This window comes from Myiozetetes cayanensis, unplaced genomic scaffold, assembly GCF_022539395.1.
Source record: "Myiozetetes cayanensis isolate MyiCay16 unplaced genomic scaffold, myiCay2020 scf3, whole genome shotgun sequence".
NCBI classification, from domain to species: domain Eukaryota; kingdom Metazoa; phylum Chordata; class Aves; order Passeriformes; family Tyrannidae; genus Myiozetetes; species Myiozetetes cayanensis.
In genome coordinates, this window is record NW_026087521.1 from 1,398,070 (window position 1) to 1,411,985 (window position 13,916).

Consider the following 13,916-nt stretch of genomic DNA (forward strand, 5'->3'; position numbering starts at 1 on the left):
TCAGCCCTTTCTGGAGGGCATTTTTCCAGTGGTTATTTTATTCCTGGAAAATTGGGGTGTTCTGGAGGGTCAGCTGGTGGGGGGAGGGGGTTGGGATTCTCCCAAATGCCTGAACAAGGACAAGAGGGACACCCAGGAATTCCTGGACCTCAGATCCTGAAGGTTCCATGGGAAATGGGATCTTAATCCAGGCACAAACCATGGATGGAAAGTGGGATGTAAAAATCCTCTCCTAAGGAAGGGATTTGCATCCCATCCCCTGGAATCTTCTCCAGTGCAGGGATGGGATCCATAAAATGGGTTGGAACCACTGGATATCCCACAGAAGGAGTTTGGGATCTGGGTGTTGTCTTTTCCTCATTTCATCCCCAAAACAGAGGAAATTCCATCTGGACTGAAGGAAAAACATCTCCCAAATGCCTGAACAAGGACAAGAGGGACACCCAGGAATTCCTGGACCTCAGATCCTGAAGGTTCCATGGGAAATGGGATCTTAATCCAGGCACAAACCATGGATGGAAAGTGGGATGTAAAAATCCTCTCCTAAGGAAGGGATTTGCATCCCATCCCCTGGAATCTTCTCCAGTGCAGGGGTGGGATCAATAAAGTGGATTTAAAGCACTGGAGAATCCCAAGGAGTTTGGGATTTGTGTGTTTTCTTCTCCTCATTTCATCTCCAACACAGAGGGGGTGGATCCAGGCTTTTCTTGGAGTGAAAGGAGAAGCTGCTCCAAGGGAAACTCCAATGGGACAGAAGGAAAAACATCTCCCAAGTGCCTGAGCAAGGACAAGAGGGATACCCAGGAATTCCTGGACCTCAGATCCTGAAGGTTCCATGGGAAATGGGATCTTAATCCAGGCACAAACCATGGATGGAAAGCAGGATTTGAAGTCCTCTCCTAAGGAAGGGATTTGCATCCCATCCCCTGGAATCTTTCTCCAGTGCAGGGATGGGATCTATAAAATGGGTTGGAACCACTGGATATCCCACAGAAGGAGTTTGGGATCTGGGTGTTGTTTTCTCCTCATTTCATCCCCAGCACAGAGGAAATTCCAACAGGACAGAAGGAAAAACATCTCCCAATGCCTGAGCAAGGACAAGAGGGACACCCAGGAATTCCTGGACCTCAGATCCTGAAGGTTTTTCCCATTGCTGTCTGTGCCTTGTAGGATCTCTGACCCATTTACACAACTCCCTGACAGCTGGAAAACCCGAAAGACCTTTTTCCCTCGCCCTCATTCCCAAAATTTCCCATCTGGAATGTCCTTACTCGTTCTCCTTTGGCTCCCAGAAGTCCCCGCTCACCCTAAAAATAAGGAAAAAAAAAAGACACTCTCCCATTTCCCAAGCCACTGATTCCCACTAAACCCTATCCCAGCTGGAATTCTGCTCCTCTGGGCCCTCTGGAAAATTATTAACTCCCAAAAAAACTCGGTGTGGAGCCAAAATTTGTTGGATTGACAGCAAAGAAAGATCCAGAGGCTCGAGGGGTTTTACGCTCGGCCCATCCATCGTGTGTGGATCCATGCTGGATTTGGGATGGCATGGAATGTGAGGTGGAGCTCATTCCTGGTGGGATCCCAAAAGCTCCTCCAGCACTCCAGGTGGTGTGGGAAGAGCGGGAAGGACCAGGGATGTGGAGACAAACGTGGAGCCTTTAAAACTGCGCTTGGAATTCCGGCTGGGAAAGCCGCGTGGATTTCTCTCCTGAGGCAGATCCCAAATTCTTCGCCTTTGGCGGGAATTTCCGAGGATTCCAGGCGGGATGTGGAAGGAGGAGGCCAAGGGGTCCTGGTCAGTGGTTGCCAACTAAAAGGTGGGAATTCCCAGTGGGAATTCATCCCTGCAGGAAATCTCCCAACCCATCTTCCCTGCATGTCTCGGGATCGAGCAGAGAATTCCAGAATCCCTTTCTGCCCAGAATTCCCCTTTTCCTTCCAAAAAAACCTGGGAATTCCCCCCTCAGCCAATCCAGGGGCTGCCAGCGCCGCTTCCCAGTGCCTGAGGTGCCTTCCCAGCCCTCCCTCCTCAGGAGATGCTGGGATTGTTCCCGCTGGTTTTTGGGAATATCGGCAGGGAAGGGGAGAGGACGGAACTCACCCGATCCCCCTTCGCTCCCGGGAAGCCTTTGGGGCCCTGGAAAAGAGGGAGAAAAAAATGGGAGAAGATCAATCCTTGAAGGGGTTTTGGGCCCTGGAAAATATTTTTAATTTTATTTTATCTTTTTAAATTTATTTTCTTTTTAAAGTTTTCTTTTTTTTGTTTGTTTTTCTTATTTTTCTTTTTCTTCGTTGTTTCTTCTTATTTTCTTTAAATTTTATTTTTATGTTTATTTTATTTTTTAAATTTTCACTTATTTAATTATATTTATTTTTAATTTTTTGTGTGTCTTTCTTTTTTTCTTTTTACTTTATTTGTTTTTGGTTTTATTTTATTTACACCTTTTATTTTTCATTTTAATTTCAGTTTTCTCTTTCCTTTCTTAATTTTCTTTTTTACATTTTTTCATAAATTGTTTTTTATAGAAGTTCCTAAATTTTATTTTTCATTTCATTTAAAATTTATTCTTATTTCATTATTTCTTTTATTTTTTTCTTTTTCTTTTTCTTTTTAATTGATTTTTATTTCCTTTATTTAATTTTTCTTTGTTCTCTTTGCATTATTTATTTTATTTCTTTCTTCTTTTTTATTTTATTTTCCTTCTTATTTATTTTTATTATTTTAGTTTCAATTTTATTTTAGTTTAAGTTGTATTTTATTTTTTTACTTTTTCTATTTCCTTTTTTAAATTTTCTTCTTAATTTTTAACATATTTTCATTTTTAATGAAGTTCTTACATTTTATTTTTCATTTTATTTTAGTACAGTTTTAAATTTTATTTTTATTTCTTTATTTCTTTTTTATTTCTTTTTATTATTTTCTTTTTATTTATTTTCTTTTTATTTTCTATTTAATTAGCTTTTCTTTCTTTTTAATTTATTTTTCTTTTTTATTTTCTTTTTTATTTTTTAATTTTTATTTCTTTTATTTATTTAATTTTATGTGCCTCTATTTTCTTTTGCTTTCTTTTTCTTTTTAGCTTAGTTTTATTTTTAATTTCTTTTTTATTCTCTTTGAATTTCATTTTTATTTCTTTTACTTATTTTTATTAACTGTTTATATTAATAATAGAAATACTTTAAATTTTATATTTAATATATTAAAATTACATTTAATGTACATTCATATAAATACTTTGAATTTTATATTAATATAAATACTTTTTAGTGTTGTTACATTATAAATAAAATATATTTCATATATAATTAATATTATATATAATTTACTATGTATATTTATATATAATTATTATATATAATTTATTATATATACTATATATAATAGCATATAATAATATATATTATAATACCATACATTATATAATTTATTATTTTAAATACAATTTAATAATTTACATTAAATTATATGAATATTTAAATATTTAATTTAAATATAAATTTAATATATTTATACTAATAGAAATATTATTTATATTAATATATTCTATATATTAATTTTATGTTAATATATTTTTATATTAATTACATATAATTTAATTTATATTTAATTTATATTTATAAATATACAATTTAATATATAGTAATTATAAATAATTAATATTAATATAATTTAATTATAAATTGAAAATATTAATACTAATATAAATATTATTTACATTAATATATTTTATATATTAATTACATATAATTTAATTTATATTAATTTATATTTATAAATATACAATTTAATATATTATATAGTAATTATAAATAATTAATATTAATATAATTTCAATATAAATTTAAAATATTAATACTAATATAACTATTATTTACATTAATATATTTTATATATTAATTACAGCTAATTTAATTTATATTTAATTTATATTTATAAATATACAATTTAATGTATTATATAGTAATTATGACTAATTAATATTAATATAATTTAAATATAAATTGAAAATATTTAAAATATAAATATTATATATATAAATATTAAAAATAATATAAGTATTGATTAAATGAATAGCTATTAAATACTATTCAATTATAATTAACAAATATATAATTAAAATAATTAGTATTATTAATATAAACTTATTAATATAAACTTATTCCAATTATAAATATAATTAATATAAACACTATTAAATATATTATTATATATTTATCATTCTATTATCCCTCCCAGCCAGGAATTCCTTCCCAACATCCCACTGGAATCCCAAATCCCGCTTTCCCCCTGGAATCACCAGCTCCTTTGGGGCTTTTCCCACATCCCGATATTCCCAAATCTTGGAAAACTCACCGGCATTCCCACGGCCCCGCGGGGTCCCGCCAGGCCCTCGGCACCCTGGAGGGATGGAGAGGAATTCAACCCCATCCCACTGGGAATAACGGGAATTCCAGGGAATTCCGGATGGTCAGAGGGGTTCTCCGACCTCCTACTCCTCTGTTAGGATGGGGGAATTAATAATCCATGGATATGGGAATAATTCCCATGGATCTGCATCCAAGAGCCTCAGGGATCCACAATTCCCCATGGATCTGCATCCAAGAGCCTCAGGGATCCACAATTCCCCATGGATCTGCATCCAAGAGCCTTAGAGATCCACAATTCCCCATGGATCTGCATCCAAGAGCCTCAGAGATCCACAATTCCCCATGGATCTGCATCCAAGAGCCTCAGGGGTCCACAATTCCCCATGGATCTGGATCCAAGAGCCTCAGGGATCCACAATTCCCCATGGATCTGCATCCAAGAGCCTCAGAGATCCAGAATTCCAAGGATTTGAGGAGAAATGCAACTTCAACACACGCTCCAATCCCGGCTCCTCACCCCATCCCACCGGGAACACCGGGAATCTCACGGAATGTTGAGTCCAGAGGGTCTCCCTGGGCTCTTTTCCAGCGGGACACCCAAAACTCCTCCAGGGGCAGGAGGAACACCAACATTCCCAGACTGAGGAGGGTCTGGGATCAACTCTTTGGGAATTTTGGGATGTGGGAGTGGGAGGGCACAAAGAAGGGCTCGGATTCTGGAAGTCAAGCCAGGAATTTTCCTGGATGAACTTACCCGAGGGCCAGGAATTCCACGGGGACCTCTCGGGCCGGAGGCTCCAACGCCGCTTTCTCCCTGTGGAGCAGAGAATTCCCCCCCTCAGGTCACCCCTGGGAGCAGGGACAGCCCAATCCCAGAATTCCCGAGGAGTTTGGGAGTCAGGGAGCCTGAAATCCATGGATTTCCCAACGGAGAAGGATATAAAGGTGACCTGGGGGTGGAATGGCTGGATGGGGACAGGGATAAGGAGTTGATGGGATGTCCCATTCCAAGGTTTGGCACCCACCTTGTTGCCTTTGGCTCCGGGAACGCCGGGAATTCCCTGTGGGATAAGGACAAGGAAAACAGGAGGACTTTCCTGGGGGGTTGTTGCAGTAAATTTACAATATATGAGAGAAACCAGAAATTCTCACTGATGTTTAAGTGCAGATGCTTCCAAAATGGATTTGGGGAGGGTTTTTTTCCTAACTCACCTTCTCCTTCCCAGGATTCTCAGCCCTGATCTCTACTTTGGGAATGTTTGGGAGATAACTGGGAATTTTCTCCTTGGCTTTGTTACCAGCTCCTTGTCACTGGGGTGGGTTTGTGTCGTGGGTCAATTTTTTCTTCCCCCCCCCAAAAAAAAGTTACTGTAAATTGAGAGAAGGTTTATGCAGACAAAAGAGAGCTGATTGGGGAAAATAATCTTAGGATTTATTACCAGCAAGATGAAAACTAAAGAGTTGCATCTACAACAATTCTAATCAGGTGAAAGTGCTATGTATTTACAGAAAATGCCCCTCCCCCTTTGGATCAGTTCAGGAGGAGTAACAGTTCGTCACAAACATCCACAATTCCCCATGGATCTGGATCCAAGAGCCTCAAACATCCACAATTCCCCATGGATCTGGATCCAAGAGCCTCAAAGGTTGCAGTGAATTTACAATATATGAGAGAAACCAGAAATTCTCACTGATGTTTAAGTGCAGATGCTTCCAAAATGGATTTCGGGAGGGTTTTTTTTCCCTAACTCACCTTCTCCTTCCCAGGATTCTCAGCCCTGATCTCTACTTTGGGAATGTTTGGGAGATAACTGGGAATTTTCTCCTTGGCTTTGTTACCAGCTCCTTGTCACTGGGGTGGGTTTGCTGTGGGTCAATTTTTCTCACCCCCCACCCCCACAATTACTGTAAATTGAGAGAAGGTTTATGCAGACAAAAGAGAGCTGATTGGGGAAAATAAGATTTATTACCAGCAAGATGAAAACTTCAATCCCTTCCCATCCCAGTCCTCCCAAGGGGATGAAAGGACACCCAAGCAGGACACTGGATGGCCTCAAAACTTCTCCCCCCAAGCACCCACCAGGATGGACATCCCAAAATTCACCTCTTTTCCCGGTGCTCCGGATGCTCCCACGGGCCCCGGCGCTCCATTCCGGCCTCTCCTGCCGCGTTCCCCCTGGAAAATGAGAGCCCTTGGAGAGGAGGGAAAGGTCCTGCTTTATCCCAGGCAGATCAAAGTGATCTGGGGGGTCCCCCCAATCAGGAGGGTCCCTCGAGGAAAGGGAATTCAAGATTCATCCATCGCTCCCTCTGTGAGAGGAGAAACCCCTTGGAGAGGAGAAGACACCGGTGGGAAAGGTCCTGTTTTATCCCAGGAAGATAAAAAGCAGATAAAAAGCAGATCAAAGTGCTCTGGGGGGTCCCTCCCCCCAAGGATTTCCAGGGTGCAGAATTCCAGCTTCACCCTGACCTTCAGCTCAGGAACGTCCTTGTCCCCCCCCATCCCCTAAAACGAGACTCATCCATCGCTCCCTCTGTGAGAGGAGAAGACACCGGTGGGAAAGGTCCTGTTTTCCCTCAGGTAGATAAAAAGCAGATAAAAAGGAGATAAAAAGCAGATCAAAGTGCTCTGGGATGTCCCCCCAAGAACGAGGATCCCTTGAAAAGATGGAATTCCAGCTGCACCCCAACCTTCAGCTCAGGAACCTCCATGTCCCCCCATCCCCCAAAAACGAGACTCATCCATCGCTCCCTCTGTCCCTGAGGGTTCCTGCTCCCAACCCCACGTAATTAATTCAATTTCAAGGAGGGTAAATGGATAATTAAATTGAAAAGATGAAACCCAAGGATTCATTTGGAGCTCCACTGATTTGGGGTGTTTTTATCTTGAGGGACATCCCCCTGGAGAACTTTTTTTGGCCTTAATTTTGGCTTTTATTCCCTTTACGTCATCCAGTCGACACCTTTTCCAAGGATTTATTCCCGTTTTTCCTCACTTTTTATGGATTCAGGGTCTGGAGAGCTGGATAAGGGAGGGCTCAGCCTGGAGGGGACGATCTCAGCAGGGCCACTGTCACCCCCCTGAGGTGACAAACACAGCCCGTGGTGTCCCCTCACCTTCTGTCCCGGCATTCCAGGCAATCCTGGAGCCCCCCTGTCCCCCTGGGATCCGGGAATTCCGGCGGTGCCACGGATGCCCTGGATGCCCTGAGCTCCTGGAGGTCCCGGCGCTCCCGGCTCACCCTGTGGAGAGAATTCCCGAGGAATTTGGGGATTAGGTGGGGTTAAGTGTCCCTCTAAAGGTCCTGGAGGAGGCTGGGGGGTCTCCTTGAGTTCATGTGACATCACTTTGGGACAACCCTTCTGGTCTTGGCCCAGAAGGAGGACTCAAACCCTGTGGACCTTCAGAGGGGAACCCAAACCCCCAAAACCTTCAGAGGGGAACCCAAACCCTCGAGACCTTCAGAGGGGAATCCAAACCCTCGAGACCTTCAGAGGGGAACCCAAACCCTCGAGACCTTCAGAGGGGAATCCAAACCCTCGAGACCTTCAGGAGAACCCAAACCCTGCAGAAATTCAGGAAAATCCAAACCCTGCAGACCTTCCAGAGAACCCAAACCCTGGGACCTTCAGGAGAACCCAAACCCTGAAGACCTTCAGGGGAATCCAAACCTTTCCCTTTCATTTTCCCTTTCCCTTTCCCTTTCTTTCTTCAGGAGAACCCAAACCCTGAAGAGGAGAACCCAAAACCTGCAGACCTTCAGGAGAACCCAAACCCAAACCCTGCGGACCTTCAGGAGAACCCAAACCCTCCAAATCTTCAGAGAAGAATCCAAACCCTGAACTTTCAGGAGAACCCAAACCCTGCAGAGGAGAACCCAAACCCTGCAGACCTTCAGAGGGGAATCCAAACCCTGCAGATCTTTAACATCCCAAGGGATCTCTGGAACTCATTTCTGCTGAGCCCACAATTCCCTGGCTCTTTTTTCCAGCTGAGGATTTTCCTGCTCATTGACAACCTCGAAATGTCCCTTCCAGCCCAAACCATTCCCTGATTCCATGATCCTTATCCTCAGGACTTTCACTGCTTTGAAGTGGTCCTTTGGAGGACACAGAGCATTCCCTGTATCCCAAGCCCATGGAATGGTGTTCCCAGCAGTGGAAAACAAAGATTAAAGAGACAAATCCCAAAAAAAACCCACTCCAAGTGAGATCCCACCTGGAAGAGAAGAACTTCCCACCTTAAATCCAGGTGGTCCAGCCTGACCTACAGGACCTCTGAACCCAATTCCGGGTTCTCCCTGTGGAAAAAAGGCAAGGAAAAAAAAAATCAGGATTAGTCCTTCCACTGTGGGGTCATCCCAAGGAAATGAGAATTCCAGAGCTGATCCCGAGGGATCCCACAGTGCCCTCAGCTCAGGAGGTCACCTGGACACGGGATGAGGGGGATAAAAGGGATATGGGAAAATGAGAGGAGGGAAAAAGGGATGTGGGAAAAGGAGAGGGAAAAAGGGATGTGGGAAAATGAGGGGAGGAAAAAAGGGATGTGGGAAAAGGAGGGGGAAAAAAGGGATATGGGAAAAGGAGAGGAGGGAAAAAGGATGTGGGAAAAGGAGAGGAGGGAAAAAGGATGTGGGAAAAGGAGAGGAGGGAAAAAGGGACATGGGAAAAGGAGGGGGAAAAGAGGGATGTGGGAAAAGGAGAGGAGGGAAAAAGGGATGTGGGAAAAGGAGAGAAGGGAAAAAGGGATGTGGGAAAAGGAGAGGAGGGAAAAAGGAACATGGGAAAAGGAGGGGGAAAAAGGGACATGGGAAAAGGAGGGGGAAAAGAGGGATGTGGGAAAATGAGGGGGAAAAGAGGGATGTGGGAAAAGGAGAGGGAAAAGAGGGATGTGGGAAAAGGAGGGGGAAAAGAGGGATGTGGGAAAAGGAGAGGGGGAAACAAAGGGATACAGGGAAAGGAGAGGAGGGAAAAAGGAACATGGGAAAAGGAGTGGGAAAAGAGGGATGTGGGAAAAGGAGAGGAGGGAAAAACAGGATATGGGAAAGGAGAGCAGGAGGGAAGTTCCCAAGAGAAGAGCCGTCCCTGTGGCTCCAACTCCATCCTTTACCTTCCGACCTCCTTCCCCTCGGTCCCCTCTGGAGCCCTGGGAAAAAAAGCAGGAATCACCACCCGGGACTCTGTCCCCACCCAGAGCCACAGGATTCCCGGGAAAGGGATGGAGCTCCAGGGGTAGGAAACCCAGGGAATTTGAGCTTTCCTGTGGCGACAATCCCAGTGCTGGAATTGGGGCCCCCTGGGTTGGGAATGTCGGGATGGCAATCCCAGAACTCACCTTTAATCCGGATTCTCCCACCTCTCCAGGCTGGCCCTGCCAGGCAAAATCCGGTTCTTATTCCGGAAAATTCTTGTCCCTCCCTCCTTCCCTTTCCCTCCTTCCTTTCCTCCTTCCCTTTCCCTTCTTCCTTCCCTCCTTCCCTTTCCCTCCTTCCCTCCCTCCAAGGGGATCGATCCAACCTTCAGGATTGGGAAGAGGTGCAGGAATAAAAGTTGGGAATGTGGCAATCCCAGTGTCCATTGACACATCCCCTCCACCATCAGGACATTCCAGCCTTTTCCAGAGCCTTCCCAGCACAGGGAATCCCGGGAAAAGCTCCATCCCTACCTTCTCTCCTTTGTCTCCCCGCATTCCAGGAGCTCCCATTTCTCCCTGGAAAACAAGCATTCCCAGAGGAATCTTTCCTTCCCCTCCCTCTCCCAGTTTTGTGGGAAAACAGAGGAATCCCTGGATCCCACCGGCCTCATTCCCGGATTTGGGATGTGCCCCATTTATATATGCCTGAGATTTGTATAAATGTAGGTTTATCCCATATTTCTGTTTATCCCATATTTCTATTTATTAGATAATTCCATTTATTATATATTTCTATTTCTCACATATTTATATGAATTTATATTTAACATATATTTATATTTATCCCATATTTCTATTTATTATGTATTTATATTTGTCCTAGATTTGTATAAATGTAGGTTTATCCCATATTTCTATTTCTTAGATATTACCATTTATATTTCTATTTATCACATATTTCTAGAAATTTATATATCATATTTCTTTTTATTATCTATTTCTAATTATCATATAGTTATAGGAAACTATATTTATCCTATATTTATATCTATTACATATTTCTATTTACAAGATATTTATATCAATTTCTAGTTATCCCATATCTCTATTTGTTATCTACTTCCATTTTTAATAGATTTCTATTTATCACATATTTATAGGAGTTTATATGTATCATATATTTATATTTGATATATATTTCTCTTCACAATATATTTTTATTTACCAGATATTTATAGTCAATTTCTATTTATCCCATATTTCTATTTATTATATATTCCCATTTATATTTCTATTGATCACATATTTATATGAATTTATATTTATCATATATTTCTATTTATCATATATTTCTATTTCTCACATATTTACATTTGACCTATATTTGTATACATTTAAGTTTATCCCATATTTCTATTTATTAGATAATTCCACTTATAATAGATTTCTATTTCTCACATATTTATATAAATTTATATTTATCATATATTTATATTTATCCCATATTTCTATTTATTACGTATTTATATTTGTCCTAGATTTGTATAAATGTAGGTTTATCCCACATTTCTATTTATTAAATATTTCTATTTATATTTCTATTTATCACATATTTCTAGAAATTTATAAATATCATATATTTATTATATATTTCTAATTATCATATAATTATATGAAACTATATTTGTCCTATATTTATATTTATTACATATTTCTATTTACAAGATATTTATATCAATTTCTATTTATCCCATATCTCTATTTATTATATATTTCTACTTAGATTTCCATGTATCACATATTTATAAGAATTTATATGTATCCTATATTGATATTTATGATATATTTCTCTTCACAATATATTTTTATTTACCAGATATTTATAGACATTTCTATTTATCCCGTATTTCTATTTATTATATATTTCCATTTATATTTCTATTTCTCACATATTTATATAAATTTATATTTATCCTATATTGATATTTATGATATATTTCTATTGATCACATATTTACATTTGACCTATATTTGTATACATTTAAGTTTATCCCATATTTCTATTTATTAGATAATTCCATTTATAACAGATTTCTATTTCTCACATATTTATATGAATTTATATTTAACATATATTTATATTTATCCTGTGTTTCTATTTATTATGTATTTATATTTGTCCTAGATTTGTATAAATGTAGGTTTATCCCATATTTCTATTTCTTAGATATTGCCATTTATATTTCTATTTATCACATATTTTGAGAAATGTATAAATATATTTATATTTATTATCTATTTCTAATTATCATATAGTTATAGGAAACTATATTTATCCTATATTTATATCTATTACATATTTCTATTTACAAGATATTTATATCAATTTCTAGTTATCCCATATTTCTATTTATTATATATTTCTACTTATAAGAGATTTCTATGTATCACATATTTATAGGAATTTATATGTATCATATATTTATATTTAATATATATTTATCTTTACAATATATTTTATTTACCATATATGTATATACATTTCTATTTACCCCATATTTCTATTTATTATATATTTCCATTTTTAACAGATTTCTATTTATCCCATAATTATATGAATTTATATTTATCCTGTATTTCTATTTATCACATATTTATATGAATTTATATGTACCATATATTTTTATATTTCTATTTACAATATATTTTAATTTACCATAGTTATATAAATTTCTATTAATCCCATATTTCTATTTATTATATATTCCTATTTATCATACATTTCTATTTATCCTAGATTCATATTTCTATTTATTACAGATTTCTATTGATAATATATTTATATAAATATCTATTTCTCCTAGAATTCTATTTATCCAATATTTGTACAAATTTATATTTACCTATATTTCTATTTATTATGGATTTCTATTTCTCCTATATTTCTATTTACCATATATTTATATAAATTTCTATTCATCCTATATCTCTACTTACCCTTTACTTCTATAAATTTATATTTCCCCTATATTTCTATTTATTATAGATTTCTATTTCTCCTATATTTCTATTTACCCTATATTTATATAAAGTCCTATGTGTTCTATATTTCAATTTATCATATATTTTCATTGATTCTATATTTGTATAAATATCTCTTTATTCTATATTTCTATTTATCCTCTATTTATATAAAGTTCTATGTATCCTATATTTCTATTTTTCCTATATTTCTATAAATTTCTATTTATCCAATATTTCTATAAATTTCTATATTTCCCATATTTCTATTTCTCTTACATTTCTATTTACCAGATATTTATTAAAAAAATTCTATTCAGCTCATATCTCTACTTATCCTATAATTGTATACATTTATAATTAGCCCATATTTCTATTTATTACAGATTTCTATTTCTCCTATAATTTTATTTACCACACATTTATATAAATTCCTATTTATTATAGATTTCTATTTATCCTATAATTCTATTTCTCCTGTATTTGTATACATTTCTATTTCTCCTGTATTTCTAAATTTCCTATATTTCTATTTATCCACTATTCCTGTTTATCTCACATTTGTATAAATTTCTATTCACCATATATTTCTATTAATCCTATATTTGTATAAATTTATATTTATCCCATATTTCTAGTTCTTACATATTTCCATTTATAAAAGATTTCTATATATTTTATATTTCTCTCTCTATTTTTATTTTATAATTTCTATAATATCTCTATTATTTTATATTTCTATATTTACCATATATTTCTATAAAGTTCCATTTATCCCATGTTTCGATTTCCACTCAATTTTTAATTTTTCCAATATTTCTATGCATGTCTCTTTCTCCTCAGTTTCCAAGGGTGTAAATTGATCATTGACAATAATTGTGGAAGCAAAGCACTGACCTTTGGACCCCGGGATGGGGGAGGGGCGGGGCCACTTCCATCCATCTGCAACGGAAACACCGGGATGGGATGGGAAAAAGGGATGGGATGGGAAAAAGGGATGGGATGGGATGGGATGGGATGGGAGTAAAATGGGATGGGATGGGATGGGATGGGATGGGATGGGATGGAGGATGGGATGGGATGGGATGGGATGGGATGGGACGGGATGGGACGGGATGGGATGGGATGGGATAAAAATGGGATGGGATGGGGTGGGATGGGATGGGATAAAAATGGGATGGGATGGGATGGATGGGATGGGACAGATGGGATGGGATGGATGGGAAGGGATGGGATGGGACAGATGTGATAGGATGGGATGGGATGGGACTGATGGGATGGGATGGGATGGGATGGGATGGGATAGATATTTGGGATGCTATGGGATGGAAAAATGGATATGGATGGATGGATGGATGGATGGATATCTGGGATTTATCCCCCACTCACCCTG

General features: G+C 37.8%; 1 protein-coding gene across 1 annotated transcript in view; it reads right to left on the reverse strand.

The window, feature by feature from the left end:
- Positions 1-13,916, reverse strand: part of LOC126644420 (collagen alpha-1(VII) chain-like) — an 88,516-nt gene that overhangs the window by 28,064 nt on the left and 46,536 nt on the right. Inside the window, 11 exon segments of the mRNA XM_050323762.1 lie at positions 1,272-1,307; positions 2,102-2,137; positions 4,355-4,399; positions 5,123-5,182; positions 5,394-5,429; positions 6,473-6,544; positions 7,486-7,611; positions 8,610-8,669; positions 9,479-9,514; positions 9,704-9,739; positions 10,034-10,078. Of these exon segments, the coding sequence (XP_050179719.1) occupies positions 1,272-1,307; positions 2,102-2,137; positions 4,355-4,399; positions 5,123-5,182; positions 5,394-5,429; positions 6,473-6,544; positions 7,486-7,611; positions 8,610-8,669; positions 9,479-9,514; positions 9,704-9,739; positions 10,034-10,078 (588 nt within the window).